This window comes from Lathyrus oleraceus, chromosome 1 (assembly GCF_024323335.1).
Source record: "Lathyrus oleraceus cultivar Zhongwan6 chromosome 1, CAAS_Psat_ZW6_1.0, whole genome shotgun sequence".
NCBI lineage: Eukaryota > Viridiplantae > Streptophyta > Magnoliopsida > Fabales > Fabaceae > Lathyrus > Lathyrus oleraceus.
Genome location: NC_066579.1, coordinates 292,224,702 through 292,244,723, shown reverse-complemented (window position 1 = coordinate 292,244,723; position 20,022 = coordinate 292,224,702). Strand labels below are relative to the sequence as shown.

At 37.4% G+C, this 20,022-nt stretch overlaps 1 protein-coding gene across 1 annotated transcript; it reads left to right on the top strand.

Annotated features, from left to right (window-relative positions):
- Positions 1-7,811: 7,811 nt before the first annotated feature.
- Positions 7,812-9,164, top strand: LOC127115678 (uncharacterized). Its single transcript, XM_051047155.1, has 2 exons — positions 7,812-8,001; positions 8,106-9,164. Exons 1-2 carry the CDS (start codon positions 7,939-7,941, stop codon positions 8,715-8,717), a joined length of 675 nt encoding a protein of 224 aa, XP_050903112.1. The 5' UTR covers positions 7,812-7,938; the 3' UTR covers positions 8,718-9,164.
- Positions 9,165-20,022: the final 10,858 nt, after the last annotated feature.

The window sequence follows — 20,022 nt, the reverse complement described above, 5'->3', positions numbered from 1 at the left end:
TTTATTGAGAATGCTTGATATTAATAAATTAGTTAGAAGATGAATGATTTAGTGGTAATACATCTTGTGCTCGGAGACGATCCAAGAGTTGATGATAAAATATTATTTTATTTTTCGGGGTAAGACTGTAATCTAGTCCGGTTGTAATGAACCTAAACAATAAAAGATAAATAATATTATTTACAAATATTTATAGAATAAATATTCAAAATGAAATAACATCATAAATTTACCTAGTTGCTTAGGGGAAGGAGTAGACGTTAGGATTTTCTGGGGCTAGCCTAGGCAATCTCCACCACCCCCATGTTTGGAGCAAAAAAGCACATCCAGAAAATGTACAGTGGTCATTTTGTGCATTTTTACGCAAAGAGCTATATAGGAAAGCCAATACAGCAGAACCCCAACTATACGTGCTTATTCTATCAATGTCCTCGAGCAAACTCAAGTACATAAAGTTTATGCTATTTCCCGTGCCTTCGGGAAATAACAAGTTCCCAAACAATAACATAATGTAAAACCTTGTTTTTATGATTTTTTCTTGTTCGAACGAATCCTCAGTCAAATTTATAGAGTCGTGGTAGAATTGGAGGCTCGATAGTTTAATACCCTGGCCCCTTGCTTTTGCAGATCCCTCACCCTCGACCAGATCTACGCCCAACATTTGAACACATAGTTCGTTGGATTGTTGAACATTTCCAATCACATGCTTACCATCTATTCTAAGACTCAAAAGCATGTACACGTCCTCTAGTGTGACAGTACATTCACCGATTGGTAGGTGAAAAGTGTGTGTCTCTGGTCTCCAACGTTCACACAAAGCAAGAATAAATTTCACATCAATTGTGGCATTTACCACATGCATAACATGACCGAACCCCGCACGCTCTATGTAAGGCACGCACCATGGGTCTGGATAAGGCATAGGGTGTGAACGTTGACGAAATTTCTTGGGATCCTTTAAAAACAAACAATATAAACAATCATTAGATTGGAGTTTTAAAAAATAAATTGTAAACATACGAAAGAGGCAATGCTCAAGAAAAACTTACGAATGAGACAATGTTTGCCCTAGTGCCTCTGTGTTCTTGGCCCATGGTAAGAAGATACATGATTGCAATGTAGAACGAAGCTTGGTGGATGAGAAGTTTCGCCGGAGTTCTCTGAATAAAAGTGTTAGTGGTTGATGAAAACTTTCAAGAATGACCTGCTATTTATAACCGTTTTCAAATAGTATGAGCATGCAAAAATGTGACTCGTGTAAGGCATGCGTGGGAATCTTGCAGACTAGGTGGTGAAGACAATTGATGGATAGGCATTCGTGAGAATCTTGCAGGCTAGGTGCAGGCTAGGTAAATAGGTTAGCATGCATTGGTACAAATTAGGTTGCACTTGTCTTGTCTAGGGGAAGGCTTGGTGGTAGTGTTGCATGCAAAAATGTGACACGTGTAAGGCATGCGTGGGAATCTTGCAGACTAGGTGGTGAAGACAATTGATGGATAGGCATGCGTGAGAATCTTGCAGGCTAGGTGCAGGCTAGGTGGATAGGTTAGCATGCATTGGTACAAATTAGGTTGCACTTGTCTTGTCTAGGGGAAGGCTTGGTGGTAGTGTTGCATGCAAAAATGTGACACGTGTAAGGCATGCGTGGGAATCTTGCAGACTAGGTGGTGAAGACATTTTTAGAAAAATAGGGTACTCGGATGCTTTGAATATTATTTTAGTAAAACAGTTTTAGAAAGTTTAAATTGGTTTTTAATTCAATTTAGTTAATCAGGTTGTTTAAAATAAATAATTAAGCTTAAATAAGATTGAATATTATTTTAAACACATAATGGAAAAAGGAGATAGTTTAGCTTTTGAATAACATTGTATCCTGCATATTCTATCAGTCTTTTCGTTGATGAAGGAAAGAACAGTAACTGAAAATTCAGAGTTATCATTGTTGTTTGAATTCTCTTATTGTGCTCCTCTGGCTCACAAGTTGTTAAGTAGATGTTTTATTTCATTCACTTGTTATGGCTTCTTTTTGTTTGAAGCGTGATATTCAGTATTGGAAGTTCAAGAAGTTAAACTTTTCGCTATGGAGTTATTCACTTTCAATTTGCACATGAAGACGAAGCTAATGTTGGTGCAAGCAAAGCTAAAGCCGAGACAACATATTTGAAAAGGCATGCGTGGGAATCTTGTAGACTAGGTGGTGAAGACTAAAATTCTAGTTATCAGACTTTGGATGTCACACTGGTTGTTATGACATCCAATTCTGCACAGACAGGGATTATGCAGAACTTAATTGTAAGTGCAGTAAATAACACAAGTAATTGTTCACCCAGTTCAGTCCAACATGACCTACATCTGGGGGCTACCAAGCCAGGGAGGAAATCCACTATTAGTAGTATCAATTCAAAGCTAAACTCACCCGTTTACAACTTATCACTTAATCCCTACCCAATGCAATTTCAATCTTAATCTAAGATCAGAGTTCCTACTCACTCCCCCTCAATCACCTCAGTGATATTAAAAACACTTTGAAGTCACACTTCAAAACAACTCTTGGTTATGCTTCACAGCTTAAACCAAGATACACAGCACTCACGCTTACAAGCTTTGAGTGACACAACACTTACAACTCAATGAACACCCTATGCCAAAGCAATCATCTATTTGATAATGACTTGGCTTACAAGATACGTCTAATTCTAGACTCACAAAAATACAGCAGTGAAGTAAGATGGACACACTAAATCTTCACGCCTCAAAATCCCTGAAACTGAATGGAGGAATGCCTTCCTTTTTATATTGCAGCACCTGGGCTTTTGCACCTGTATTTTCCTGAATTTTAGGTCACATACGTTCCCTCAAATTCAATATTTAGGTTGCTAACAAATAGGCTATTTGTTAGGTTCATTGAATGTAGCTTGGTTGTTGATTTCCTGGATTTTCTCTAAGCTGTTGACTTCCTAAAGAATAGCCTGAGAAAGCTGTAACAGAAAACTGAACAACCTACAATTTAGCATATGCTGTCAGGCATGAATGTCACGACATTCAGCTTGACATCAAGGTCCATATGCTGAGTCTGTTTTCCCAGAAACCAGACTGTACAAAACTGCTGACCTGTACATGATCAATATGACCATACTACAGTACCAGCTTACATTAGTAAATGTCAAAGTGTCCAACTTAACATTTACACAGTTGGCCTTAGGTTAGTTCTGTAATTCTCTTGAAGAACAGACTAACTAATATGCTGAAGTATAGCAGAACACCACTCTGCCCAATCTTCAGTAGCTGCTGTCAATGATGAATGTCACAACATCCAGTTTGACATTCAATCAGTAGGCCTTATGCCAGGTCTGGTTCTTCCTTGATAACCAGACTGCAAGTGAATACTAAGTTCTAACAGAGCTTCTGTTCCTTAGTATCTGTTGACAGGTATGAATGTCACAGCATTCAATAATCCTGTGTTAGCTAGTCCTGCAGTAACTACAATGTAGTTACATATACATGTCATGACATCAGTCAAGACATTTGTGTTTTACCATACAATGCAGCCAATTAAACACCTACAAAGACAATTGATGGATAGACATTCGTGAGAATCTTGCAGGCTAGGTGCAGGCTAGGTGGATAGGTTAGCATGCATTGGTACAGATTAGGTTGCACTTGTCTTGTCTAGGGGAAGGCTTGGTGGTAGTGTTGCATGCAAAAATGTGACACGTGTAAGGCATGCGTGGGAATCTTGCAGACTAGGTGGTGAAGACATTTGATGGATAGGCATGCGTGAGGAAGGCTTGGTGGATGTGTGAGTATAAGTATTCACACAAATTTTCACAAAGGTATTCATAAAATCTTCACAATATCTTCACATATATCTTCACAATATCTTCACAAAATCTTCACATATCATGGCATCTTCATCACAATACAAAATCAAAGCTCACGTGAATGGTGAGACTTATGAATGTGATATGTCTGGCTTCCTATTTAGAAACACCGATTGCACTCGTTTTTGTCTAAATAGAGGTGTTGACTTCTCTTATCTGAAAAAAAAGATTGAGTCCAAACTTAGACAACCTGTGTCCCAAATTTTTTATCAACAACCTTTTTTTTCTGAGAATAACTCAGTCAGGTTTTATAAGTCATTGATTCAAAATGACATGGAGGCACAATACATGTTTCGTAACCATGAGTATTCTGGTTACGACTATATAGTGTTGTACATTATGTTGGAACAATTTCAACCAACTCAGAATATTCAGTCACAAGTTATTGATCATGTGGTTGATGACGAACAAGACGTTGAACACCCCGTTGAAGACGATGTCGTTGATGATGCAGAACATGTGGTTGATGACTTGGTGAACCGTGATTCCGAAGACGAAGACCAAGTACAAATACCTATAGCGCAACGGTACTCACCTCCTGCGCACTTCACAACCCTTAACTTAGGCGAGGATGAGCCCTCGTCAGATATGTTCTACAACCCATATATGAGGTCTGATGAGGAGTTAAAGAAGGGTGACCAATTTCGGACCAAGGAAGAGTGTCTGTTAGCAATAAAAAACTGGCACTTGAAAAACTGTGTTGACTACGATGTTAACAAATCAAACCCGGAAAGATACGTTATATTATGCAAAAACCCGGAGTGTGGGTATAGGTTAATGGCATCGTACAAGAAGAAACATAATGCATGGGTGATAGGGTCCATTTCTCAAGCTCACACGTGCGTCAACACAAACATGGCACATGATCATCGCAAACTTAGCCATGATATGATCTGCCATTCCATAATACCTCTTGTTGAAGCTGACCCGTCAATCAAGGTCAAAACTATTATCTCCCATTGTTTTGCTGTTTTCAAATATACACCGTCGTACAGAAAGGCTTGGTTAGCGAAAACCAAGGCAATTGAACTGGTATACGGTAATTGGGAGGAATCATACAAACAACTTCCGCGCTACCTAGCTGCACTACATTTGTGTTCACCTGGGACGGTTTCTATAATGGATACCTTGCTGGCACAATCCCCTGACGGAACTCGTCTAGAAGGTAATGGAATATTCCATAGACTTTTCTGGGCATTCCGTCCCTGCATCATCGGTTTCACATTCTGCAAGCCACTTATTCAAGTCGATGGAACTTGGCTGTATGGGAAATACAAAGGATCGTTACTGATGGCGGTCGCACAAGATGGAAATTCTAATATTTTCCCAATAGCCTTTGCATTGGTAGAAGGAGAAACTGCTGCTTCTTGGAGTTTCTTCCTTAAGAATCTCCGAACGCACGTGACTCCACGAGCTGGCATCTGTGTGATTTCTGACAGGCACGCTTCTATAGACAGTGCATACAATAATCCAGCAAATGGTTAGCATGACCCCCCATCTACGCATGTCTACTGCATCAGACATATTGCTCAAAATTTTGTGCGGGAGTTCAAAGATAATTTCTTGAAGCAAAATTTGATAAACGCGGGGTATGCATTAAACCAACCTGGATTCAAATACTACCGCCGGGAAATAGTGTTGGCAAATTCTGATGCAGGGAGGTGGATCGATAATATTGACAGAGCAAAGTGGACTAGGTCATACGACGATGGGGTGAGGTGGGGCCACATGACAACAAATCTTGTGGAATCAATGAACGGCGTATTTAAGGGCATACGTAACCTCCCGGTAACCGCTTTGGTGAGTGCGACCTATTTTCGGATGGCAACGTTGTTCGTAACAAGAGGCAAGTGCTGGCATGCAGTGTTACGGACGAGTCAAGTATATAGTGATGCCTGCATGAAGTTTATGAGGCAGGAATCTGTCAAAGCCAACAGCCATCGGGTTACGGAATTCGACCGCCATGGCCACACTTTTAGTGTCAAGGAAATAATTGACCACAACCAGGGGCTGCCCAGACAAGAGTATAGGGTCCTAATACCAGACTGTTGGTGCGACTGTGGTCAATTTCAGGCCTATCGTATGCCTTGTTCCCATGTCATTGCAGCGTGTTCACACAGTCACTTCGATGCATTGTCGCTAGTGTCTCCCATCTACAAAGTTGCAACATTGCTAAATGTATACGACAATCCCTTTCCGGTGGTAGCATTGGAGGCATATTGGCCAGAGTATGACGGGGAAATTGTTTGGCACAACGAATCGATGCGGCGGAATAAAAATGGTCGCCCAAATAGCAGGCGCATTAGAACTGAAATGGACGTCGCAGAGAAAATGCAGAGGAAGTGTAGCATATGTAGACAACTAGGGCATAATAAGAACAAATGTCCATATCGTGGATCTAGTTCCACAACATAGTTTTCATATTCATAACTCTGTGTACCAATGCTATTTATCAATAAAGTTTACTTTTTATTCCAAATAGAAGATGACACTGGAACAACAAACACAAATATCTAACATTACAACACCAATTACTAAAACAAAAACAAATACTGGAACAAGAACAAGTACTAAAACAAGAACAAGTACTAGAACAATAACAAATACAACAACAACAACACAAACAACCATTAAAATCTAGGAAATTACAACAGTTAACACTATGTCGTCTGATCCATGCATCATTTGGATGCAATCAATGTGGTTTTCAACTTCAACCCACGAACATACCGTTTCTCCAGTTTCAAATGAGATACTTCTTCTAAGCCTCTGAATCCTTCTGATGACTTCACCAGGTTCGTAATCTCCCTCTAACCAAGACATCAAGGACCTTTTTAGTTGGTCCAACGAACGGATGTTCCAAAATTTCATCTCCATTGGGGGTTTCACAAGCGAGAAAATAACATGCCCATCCCTTTTTAAGATTACTGGTTTAGGATCCGGGCGCCTTGATGATGTTCGCTGCCATGACGACGGTCTGGGGAATGCCATGAACTCAACTTGATAGAGAAAGTGATAGGAAATAGTGGTGAAGAAAATGCAAGGAAATAACACTTTATTTATAGGAAAAGATCTAGGTTGTACACCAATGTACTTAACCCTAATTAGTGTCGCACTTGATTAATTAGTCTTAGGGGGAATTAGGATTTGAATTAGGTCATAACTACCAAACTCTAATTATAACCGATCAATAAACCCTAATTATAATTGATTAATTAACCCTAACATGATTAACCCTAATTCTCCCAAAAATTTATAAATAATATTAATTACTTATAAATTAAATTAATATATGTATGTATAAATTATAATATAATATATATATATATTATATATATATATTATATATATATATATATATATATATCTATATATATATATCTTGTAAATAACATTATTTATATATATGTATTAATATAAATTAATATAATTTATAATAAATATAAATTAATAAATTTAAAATAACTTAAAAAAGATTTAAAAAAAATTAAAAAAGAAAACAAGGGTAGGCGCCACTCCTAGTGGCGATTTGCCCTACCTTTAAGGGTAGGCGCCAACTAGGGTGACAACCATGAACAAAATAGGGCAAAAAAATGCCCATTTTTATAATTTTTTTGAAAATATGGATATTTTTAAATTTTTTTTAAAAAATTGAATATTTAAAAAAAACTTCCAGATAAAGTTAACTTTTCTAGAACAATATGTTAAGTATTAAAATATAATTGGAGTACATTAGTTTATTATATTAACTTATTAGTATTTAAATCTATATATAAGACTATTTATTCAAAAACGTTATATAAAATATGGTTTTGATAAGGCTTACATGTCATACTTAGTTTGGAACACAATACTTAGTTGATAAGAAATGCTCAAAAATAGAAAAAGAATTGCTCAGCTAATTAACTCAATCCACGGTAAAACACGTCCTTGTCTGTTAATTTTGTATTTTTATTATATGTCAAAAATATTAAGATTCAATGTTTTCTCCTATATATATAACCTCTACAATCAAATTCAAAAACACACAACGTTTACATCCACATAAATCAAAACAATGGCTAGTACTAGTTGGTCTGCAGAAAATGCCACTAAAGCATATCTCAGCACTTTGAAAATGGTGAGTAGTATTCATCAATAATTGTTGTTAGTATTCTTCAATTAATATATTTTTCTAAATTCTTAAAAAAAATTCTGATCTGATTTTTGGTTATATTTGAATAGGGTCAAAAGGCGAAAGAACCATCTGTTGCTGAATATATATCAGCATTAGCAGCTGGAAACAATGCACAATTAATGGTAGTAGCTTCTGCTGCTGCAGCTGATTCAACCACACTTGCACTAATTGCTGCTGCTAATCAAACTAATGGAAATGTAATATGCATTGTACCTAACAATGAAGATCTTATTGCATCCAAGAATTTCCTAGGAGTGGCTGCTAATCAAGTGGAGTTAATGGTTGGAAAAGAAGCACAAGGATTAGATGTAGTAAACAAAGGTGATTTTGTGGTAATTGATTGTAATCTTGTGAACCATGAAGAGATTGTTGAATTAGTACAAATTGGTGATGGTAATAAGAAAAAGGGTGTAGTTGTTGTTGGTTATAATGCTTTTGGTTGTAAAGGTTGTTGGAAATCATGTGTATCGAAAACACAATTGCTTCCTATTGGAGAAGGGTTGTTGGTGACAAGATTTGGTGAAAATAATGCTATTAGTCCTAAATTTGGGTCTGGATTGAGTAAGAGTGTTCAAAGTCGATGGATTGTGAAGGTTGATAAATGTACCGGTGAAGAACATGTTTATAGAATCAGACTTCCTCAAAGAAAAGTCATTTAAGCTTTAAAATATTGACTGAACATCGTCTCATTACATAGAATTCAAATCTTGCAATCACTTGACTCGGACAATGTCTGATTGCAGAGAATACAAATCTTGAAACAAATTGAACTCGACAACGCCTGATTGCAAAGAATTCAAATCTTGAAACAAATTGAACTCGACAATCCTGATTGCATAGAATTCAAATCTTGAAACAATTTGAACTCGACAATGTCTGATTACATAAAATTCAAAATCTTCGCAACCAATATTGAATCCATATTGTTTTGGTGAACTAGTTCCCTATTTAACTAGAGCACCAAAAACCTAGCCTTATTTCAAATGTACAAAACAAACTATAAAAAATCAAATGCAGTCATGATAGGTTGTTGCTCAAATTATATTATTCCTGTCTTGTTTGTAACACATGATTAAGAAATTTTCAGGATATCGAGATTAAAATAATATTAGTTCCGTATTATTTAATTTCTTTTAACTTTAAATACAAAAATGCGTACATGGAATTTGGTTGAACTTTTGACACTCTTAAAAAATATATAATATAGATTTATATAAAAAAACTAAATGATAAGTTAATGGAATTTGTTCTTAGAGATTTTCTTGGTGTATTTTGGTGATTATTCACCCCATTTTATATATTATATTATATTTTATCATTCCAAAAAAATTAAATGGTAAGTTAATATTATATTATATTCCAAAAATAAATTAAAATTACTTTTATTTATTTAGGACCTTTTTATTTATCTATAACCTCTAGTATATAGAATATTAATTCTATATTAATTAACCTACACATTTAAGACGGTTAATTTTAAAATATATTAATACGGAATTTCCTTACTTTTATATCTCTATATAGGATAAAACATATTTTCAATAGGAAAAAGGATTTAGTAAGTTATTTGTTTATCTTTTATAAAGAGAAAACAATAATACTTAACTTAAATATATTTTATTTATAATTGTTGGTTGTGTTTTAAAAATTGAAATCTCCAGTTTAACAGGTTGAATGCGAGTTGAATCGGATTTGATCAACTTTACTAATCAGTTGTTGAACCAAAATGGATGAAAAAAATGCAAAAACCGAATCTATTAGTTTTGAACCATTTGAAATAAAGAACTAGAGTCCATTTTGTGAAAATGTATAATTCAAAGAAATGCTTGCAATTAACCATTTCTATTTCTCTTTTTATTAAAACAAGATTCTTCGACATCAAAACATTAAACACCCCTTCACACAAAAAATCATAGATTCTTATAAAACTATTCAAACTTTATTATGTGGTTATAATTATATTCTTTTAACAATACACCGTCATAATCGTGCACTCGTTTTTAAACACATCGAAGTCAACTATTTTCCTTCCAATATAAGCACTATATTTGTCGTTAATGTTCACTTCAATATTGATTACAATTGTTCAACTATTATTATTTGTTGCTGTTTGACTCACATTCACCTATTGTAATTTTGAGTTTTTTCGTCTTTCAAGTTTGTTTTATAATTTTAATTTATATATTACTTATTTTTCTATTTTAATATGATTTTTTTATGAATTAAATATATTGTTATGTTTATTTTTGGTATTCTATACTATATAATATATATGGTATTCAAAATTATTTATATTTTTTTAAGTATTTTATTTTGTTTATTTTAGGTATCATTTCTATGTTTAATTTGATATTTGAATTATTTAATATTATTTTATTATAATTCTTTATTTTGTTTAAATTATTTTAGAATTAAAATTAGAATAAAGTAACAATTTTATTATATTATTATATCTATCACTGATTTCGTTCTATTAACTTTTTAATATACTTTTGAAATATTTATTTGTTAAATTGCAAACCTATGAGTAAGCATGACTGATATATTATATATATATATAATATATATATATATATATATATATATTATATATATAGATATATATATATAATATATATATATATATATATATATATATATATATATATATATATATATATATATATATATATATATATATATATATATAATATATATTATCTATATTATAATATATATATATATATATATATATATAATATATATATTATATTATATATATATATAATATATATATATATTATATATATATATATATATTTGTCATTTTTCAATTTCATTGCTAAGAAATCATTCAACCTTAACACATTTCAGAGCAGGTTGAACCCATTTTTTGATCTTTATTAACGAAAATAACATGTTATCACTATCATTCATTCTTTGGTTAACATATAAAGTCATCACTATCGTTCTTTTTTGGGTTTCCCTTTTACAAATCAATGAAAATCACTATCATTATCGTTCGTTCATTGATTTCCCTTTTACAAAACAACGAAAAACAAAGTCATAGTAGGAAGACGAAGAAAGAAGAACAAAACTCATAATAAGAAACATTCACTACAATGAAAAATAACTTTTACCTCGGTTGAAAAAGAGGTCTTATCCCCAGCAGAGTCGCCAGCTGTCGTAACGCGAAAAACAACCGGCGGAAAGAAAACAGTTTACAGAGCCGCCACCGACGCTATTCATCCTATGACGGAAAGGAAGCGCAAGACTAACCTAAGAAAGGGAAAGGAACGGTCTTACGACCAGAGATTACAAGGTACTGGAGTCGGTTAAGTAAGGGGAAGGTATTAACACCCCTCACGTCCGTCGTACTCGACGGGATCCACGCTCAAAAGAATAGGAAAAGAATAGAATAAGGTTGCTAATAAACTGCTCAAAGAAATGCACAAACTGGAATAGTAACACAGGTGAAAGAAGATGGAGGAAGGGGACTCGGCAGGATGTCGCGTCCTGGGCCTACGTAGTTCGTCAGGAACAAACATCAGAGTCAACGTAGTTCGGGGGAATAGGGAACATGCTCGCTAGGACATCACATCCTATGCCTACGTATCTTCTCTATCCAGAGGAAGAATCAGAGCACTCGTAGCTCGGCTAACGCACGCCGAAACAAAACACCAAAAAGAGACGCTGAGACGTCAAAGAAACACTCAAAAGGAAACAGAATGCCAATACATGGGCTTATATCCGACTCCAAACAAACAACACAAACAAGGAAACAGAATGCCAATACATAAACTTACGCCCGACTCCCAATAACAAACACAAAAGGGAACAGAATGCCAATACATGGACTTATATCCGACTCCTAACAACAACAAACAAACAGGAAACAGAATGCCAATACATGGACTTACATCCGACTCCAAACAATAGCACACGCTAACCAGCGAACACCAAAGAAAAAAAGTTATCAGATTGACAAACTAAAAGGGAGTCTGGAACTCGAGCCTAATAGTTGTCACACACACACAAAGAGACGCTGAGACGTCAAAAGAAACGAAAAGGTTGAAAAAGAAAAAAGGGCGCCCGGAGAGATCTCGCTCGATCTCCTACCTACGTATCTCATCTGGTATGAGAATCAGGGCGACGTAGTTCCCCTTAACAGGGGAGAAACACAAAATAATAGGGACTCCGAAACTCGAGCCTAATAGTTATCATGCAAACAAAATCCCTAAGTCGGGAATAAGGGTGATGCACACACACAAAACCAACACAACAAAAAAAGGTTGCCCGGAGAGATCTCGCTCGATCTCCTGCCTACGTATCTCATCTGGTATGAGAATCAGGGTGACGTAGTTCCCCTTAACAGGGGAGAAGCACTCTCCTAACCAGAGACCAGGGAAACGACAAACTAATAGGGAGACTAAGACTCGAGCCTAATAGTTGTCATGCAATCCATAATCCCTAAGTTGAGGTCTCTAATCAGAACCTAACTCACACAGGAAGCAAGTCAGCTCAAAAACATCAACACCAGTGAACAAGTATCACACACTATATCCACACAAGAGGCCCAAACAATGAGTAGGCTTTAGTCAAGAGGGGTCATATCAACCTCGACAAACAAGCCAAACTGTAAGGGTAAATAAGAGCTCTTAACCACTAACATTGAGAGTTAGGGTGAGCAGATCAAAATGGTAATGAGGATTAGACCTCATGCTCTTAACCCTGGCCTGGGTGAGCTCAAATCAAAGAAAGCGTGGGGATCCAGAAAGAGGGACCCTATTCCACTTGACTGACTCTATACAGAGATCTTGGGTACATGTTCTTGAGCATCAGCACGTAGTGCGAGCATAAAGAACGACTCATTGAATAACAGGGGATTGATTGCTAATCCCTTCTATCTGTCAATTGCCTCTACTTAGAGGTCTTATCAAGTAACATGCCTCATCATGGAGGTCTTTGGCACAAATGTAAACAAACACAATCAGAGCCTCTTAAGGAGGACTTCAGCCAAAACGCCTGCCAAAAAGGTGACAGGACTTCCATACTACATGGAGTAAGAAGGCTAAACTACCTCAGTGGTGTATCAACCATAATCCAAAGCTTAAGCAAAAGCAAAGCTAGCAAGCAACTAATGTACCTGTACAAAAGCTTAAACAGTTAATATCTCAATCAGAAAACCAACAAACAACAGTGGAACTTTCCAATATTTACAACTCAATGCAAGGCACAAATGCAAGCACTCAAATGAGTTCACCACATCAATTGACCTACAAAACAGCAAGGGTTAGTAATCAAAAGCATTTGCATCTCACAAAGTGAGACCAAACCAATCATCAAGGCTAATGTCCAAACCTGAAACACAAAGCACAATCAGTTTATGTACAAAACACTAGTACAAAGACTAGGTTCAAAACCAAATCAAATGATCAAAACAGAAGTCAATCTTTTGCACAAATCAAGTTCAAACATGTCATAAGATGTCCTCAAAAGGACCAGCTTCAATTCACAAGGCAAGTAGCTCAAATGATCCATGTAAAGCAAAGGCAAGACAATGTGCATAAATTGGACATCCAAATTAGAAAATCCAAATCAAAACAGAAATGCATCTAATGGCCTTGAGATTTTTTATGTAAGTTACTCATGTTATGAACAAACATCATGCAAAAAATCAAATCCAGAAGATCTCAAATGATAGGTAAACAAAAATGCACAAATTGAATACCAAAATGTGACACAAATTGTCACACTACATCATCATGTGTCCAAAATAGTGATAGCATATGATAAAAATCTCAAACCAAAGCTCAAAAATCATATCACATGTGAGGATCAAGCACACCAAATTTCAGATCAATTGGATCAACACATAGCATTTCACAAAGCATTCATCATGACATATCAAATTGGCACCATGTTCAAACAAAAAATTCCAAATTAAAAATCCAGAATCAAACAATTCATGAAGTAAATGCTATAAAAAACTAGAGATCAAAACAAAAATGTGAAAAAAAAATTGGGATCAAATTGAAGCATTTTTCCATTTTTTATGATTTTTTAAAGTTGAAGAAATAAAATGAAATAATAAATGAAATAATGGAGGGAAAATGAAATTTGAAAATAAATCAGCCAATGCGCCACCAGGAATCGAACTCATGCGCTCAGGAAATGAGAATTCAAATTAAATTCTGAAAATGCCATGGCCTGGACTCGAACTCACGCAAGTAAGGATCACAAGCGCCTATGAAACACATCGTTTCATTTAATATGTGGCAGCCTCGTCATCAGGTCAAAGCACACAAGGCGAGTCAAAAGAAGCGTGGCCAATGGAATTGCCAAACAGGCGCGCACGTGGATCCAACATGGACCAAACCCTAGGGAAACAAAACCAGACGCCGGAACAGTAGTTCCGGTCGTCTTCTCCGGTCGTCTCCGGCGGAGATCAACATATTTTTTTCTAGAATTCAATGAATCTATATCAATCGAAAGCTCTTGCAACCTAGAGTCCAAATATCATATTCACTTAACCTAATTCTTCCTATATCTCACGGATCGAAGCAAAACATAATTGACATCAAAAATTCCAGTTCATATATCAAGCTCATTTCTCATCCATTTTCAAAACAAATCATATCAGCATGCTCAGTGTAACAAGATCTATACATTCATGGCAAGAAAATGGCAAAATAAAAGGATCGAATTTCAACTTACTTGAAATGGCAGTGGATGAATTCGCGTGTTCAAGCTTCCAAACTCTCCAGATCAACTTCCTGAACCTTGCTTTGAAGCTTTGTGCACAAAGAAATGCTTGAAAACTCCTAGATCTGATTCAATTCCAAGCTTCCATTTCCATGCTCATGCACTTGTGTAGCTCGAATTCTTGCTTAATTCTTCAAACCAGTGGTTGGATCTTACTCAGTGATGCTCCATGATCATGATTATGCAAAGAAATTGAAGGTTTATGTGAAGAAAATTGAAAATCAAAATGAGAGAATTTTGGAGGGAAATTGAGATTTTGGATCTGAAAAGTTAGTTATGAGCAAAAACAGTTAGGGTTTGGCTTTTATATGATGTGTTAATCACAATGCTAATCCACTTAGGCCTTGGTTAATCATGATTAAGGAAATATGAAGTAAAATGCAAAAATGCAAAAATGAACTTGCATGGTCATGTAGCACGTGAACAGTACCATGTTATGCTTCAAATTCACTTAAAACCAACTAATAAACATGATGGAAGAGGTATTTTGCTTGCATGATCATCCAAATTTAAATTGTGAGATTTCCCTCCAAAATACACATGTGAGAAATGATGATCATATGAACTTTTTCCATGCATGGCAAGACTTCATTTGAAAAGTATTGGTCATGAGAAGTATTTTGCAAAAAGAATGGACCAATTTGGAGTTTTGAATCAAAAGTTATGTCACTTTGAAATTCCATGTATACTTTGTGATCATTTAGCCATAACTTCTCAACCAATCATCAGATGATCATGAAATAGGACTTTTTGAAAAGGGGAGAGAAAGATATTCAACTTTCATGTTCATAAAAAATCCATTTGAAGCTTCTTTGATGTTGATAAGTCAGGTTGAATGTGAACCAAAAACTTGCCATTTTTGGAAACTTGAAATTACAGGTCACTTTCCATTTTTGGAAACTTTTGCCATGACTTCAAAATCTTCAAGATAGATGTTTAAACTGACAAATGGACCTCTTTTAAACATGAATGAGGTGTCTCAACTCACTTCCCCCTTCTCAAAGTCCTTAGTTGACTGCACAGTTGACTGATTTGGTCCTCAGATGACCATGAAATGCCCTGATCAGCTTGAGCCTCTACCACTTGGGGAAATTGCTCAAAAATGAAACCCTAGCTCATGTAAGCTCTTCATAACAATCATGTGATCCTCATCCTAGGAAAATACCTCATCTCTTTGAGAAGCCCTGATTGGAAGAATTGCACTGATTAGGGTTGACCAGAGGTCAGAACCCTAATCCAAAGGAACTTGAGAATGAACAATGAAACCCTTGATGATGATAGAACCATGATGATGGTAATATATCCTTGCAAACCATATGATGCTCAAGACCTTAGAAGAATCAAGAAACCCTGGTGAAAAGCAAACCCTCAGATGGTTGATCATCAATTCATAATAACCCTCAGGCTTGAATCATATAACTTATCCACCTTTTGAAAGACTTTGGAGGATGATCTTCTTATTTTCATATGATATGCAAAAATGCAATGCCTAATGCCCTAAAACATGAAATGCAAAGACCCAAGCTAGTCTCAAGAAGAGGAGGACAAATTTTGAGGTGTTACAGCTGCCCCTATTCAATCCACTATGAACCTGTCGATATGAACAGCCTCGGCTTTCAGATGATTAGGGTGAAGAGTGGTTGAATACCAAGAACAGACGAACAATTCGCGCTCCGCTGGGAATTAAGTAACAATGCCTGTCAGAATCGGCAAAGAAGTGATCTTAAAAGAAGAATCCGTCTGGTACAGTGAGAGTCGGCTTGAATACCGAAAAAGAATGTTTAACCTGGATACCAAAATAAATGGTAACACAGGAATAACCATGGCCTGAATGCCGCATCCGCTGGGGATTATTATTATTTTTTTTTTTTGCTTTTCTTGAACCCCAAAACTTCTTCTTTCGCGCGGATGATCTCTGATCACCGCATTTGAACCCCGAAAACTTCGTCACTCTTGCTGCCAAACAATGAACCCCGTTCTCCATTTGAATCCCAATCGCCTGACGATAACTCGAGATCGTCGTTGTGAACCCCATTCTCCAAAAACACCCCCGTGTCTCCTTTTCTCCATTTGAACCCCGCTCTCCATTTGCTCGTGCTAATTCCGTTGGCAACGCCGGAAATAACACCAACCACCACTCTGATGGCGACATACCAGAGGGTACCCCTTCACGACAGGAAGGTAACATGTGCATTTCTTCCTCAGAAGACACCCATAACGACTTCTGTTGGCCTCAGCCAAAGTCTAAGGTGACACATGATCAGAAGACAATCCTGAGGACCTCATCCCAGATACAATCTTCAATTCCAGTTGAACCCCGTTCTCCAGAAAATGCCGCAGCACTTCCTTTTCTCCATTTGAACCCCGATTTTCGCGCTGATCGCGTAACGTTCTCCGATCTTCATTTCCATCTCCTCCCGATGGAAAATTTTCCTCCAATATCGCGCTACTGGGGCATATTGTTGATCCAACGTCATGATGCTAAGCTCCTCAGAGTAACATCTTCCAACTTCCATCTCCGCACGACGGATTTTTTTTCTCCAATATCGCACTACTGGGGAATACTGTTGATTCAACGTCACGATGCTAAACTCCTCAGAGTAACATCTTCCAACTTCCATATCCGCACGACGGAATTTTCCTCCAATATGGCACTACTGGGGAATGCTGTCGATTCAGAATCACGATGCCGAACTCCTCAGAGTAACATCTTCACCAACCCGCAAAACCAATTCTCAAACGGTAACCACGGCTTGAGACTAGCTTATGCTTGCAATGCTGATGCATGAGTTTGAATCTTTCAATGGCGTAATGCTCCATAACCATGGAAATGCTACGCAATGAGTTATGTAATATGCTATGCTTTTTTAAATGATGAATGTATAAGAAATATCCCCCTCAGGGGACAACACGAGCAACTCTACTAAGGAACTCGATATCTCTCCAATATCCAACCCTGCTTGGGATAACATTGCTGCTGGGGAAAGGACAATCCCTACTAGGCATGACCTCCACTGAACCCGATCCACTTGGGGACTTCGCTGGGGAAACAGCTACCAACGCACACCTCCGCTGGGGAAACAACAATCTTCAGACCTGCTGGGGAAATAACAATCTTCCCCTACTAGGGGAAACAACACCCTTCAGGCCTGGCTGCCGAAGAAATACCGATCTCGAACCTGCTGGGGAGAAACAGCAACCTTCAGGCCTGGCTGCCTAAGAAATACCGATCTCGAACCTGCTGGGGAGATACGGCATATTTGACACAGAACACCTGTCGACTCGTCGAACACTGGTATTCACCATCTACCCAAAGTGTTAACTTTCCACTCTTGAGACTTTGAAGAGTCTTCTTGATTAACTTTCCAGGATCGTCGTCATTCTTTCGCTGTCTTTACACCGTTCCTCAACTCCTTGTCCCTGATTGGACTCGAAGGAATATTTCGTCAAAAAGCTTCACATCACAACCTGCAAGTGAGTGAAAATAACCAACAGCACCTGCAAAAGAGATCGTTAGATAAAACGTGCCCCAGGCGTGCCAAAATCTCAACACTTACGTCACTCAACCTTCCGAATAAGATTTCAGGTTTTCAATCTTATAAACATGCATCGGAAGGGACCCCTATGTCTCAAAATGCAAAGATTCTTTATTAAAATAAACAGATGTTTTCGCAATCAAAGCGGTAATGAAAACAAAAACAAAATTATTTGACTGAATATGCATTTTATTGATTGAAAAAGGTGGCTCGTAACTGAGCAATACACCGGAAGCAATTCCTGAAAAGAGGTAATTGCGCACAAAAGGAAAATCTATCCTAATGGCAATGTGAACCCGTGATCTCATCGAGTTCCAACCCGGTTACAACCCATATGTCCTCAAGACTCTCCGCGCTTTCTGCCTTCTGAACAAGACGCTTCCGACCGATCTCTGCCGGGAATTATCCATATGTCATATCCAAAGTATAAACGATCATGCTAGACGCAGTTGTTCATTTCATTCCCTCTTTTGCCTGGACCGCCCTTTCGGGTTTTCAGTCCACCGGGATACCCTTTTTTGCCCAAGCCGCCCTTGTGGGGTTTTCGACTTGTCGGGTGTACAATTTTTCTCTTTTTATCCCTAATTTTTGCCCGAACCTTTTCATTTTTTCTCGGTTCGCCGGGATGCCCATTTTTGCCTGGACTATTTTATTCTTTTCGTCCAGCGGGTCTCTTATACGAAGTATTTTTTAACTGCGTCCGCATTCACAGGGGATGGAAAATCTTCACCATCCATGGTCGTCAGCAACAAGGCTCCGCCAGAGAAAACCTTCCTGACCACGAATGGACCCTCATAATTAGGTATCCACTTGCCCCGACGATCGTTCTGAGGAGGAAGGATCCTTTTCAACACCATATCTTCTACATGGTATACACGAGGTCGCACCTTTCGGTCAAAAGCATGCTTCATTCGCTGCTGGTACAACTGCCCATGACAAATGGCGCCAGTCTCTTTTCCTCAATCAGGCTCAACTCTTCATACTGAATCCTTACCCATTCAGCCTGTTCCAATTTCACATCCATCAGGACCCTCAACGACGGAATCTGGACCTCAACTGGTAGCACAGCTTCCATCTCGTACACAAGCGAGAAAGGCGTTGCCCCAGTAGATGTACGCACCGAGGTTCGATACCCGTTCAATGCAAACGACAACATCTCGTGCCAATCCTTATAGGTCACGACCATCTTCTGCACAATCTTCTTAATATTCTTATTAGCCGCCTCGACCGCCCCATTCATCTTCGGACGATAAGGAGAAGAGTTGTGATGCTCGATCTTGAACTCCCAACACAGTTCTGCCATCATCTTGTTGTTGAGATTAGAACCATTATCAGTAATGATTCTTTCGGGAACCCCATATCTGCAAATGATGTCTCTTTTGAGGAACCTGGCGACGACCTATTTCGTCACGTTTGCATAAGACGCCGCTTCCACCCACTTGGTGAAGTAATCGATAGCCACTAATATGAACCGGTGCCCATTCGAAGCCGTAAGCTCGATCTTTCCAATCATATCAATGCCCCACATAGCAAACGGCCACGGAGATGACATCAAACTCAACGGGTGGGACACTTTTTAGGTAGTAGAACAACTAAACAATAACATCAACAACTCAAACAAAGTGGGACACTTTTTAGATAGTAGAACAACTAAACAATAACAACAACAATAACATCAACAACT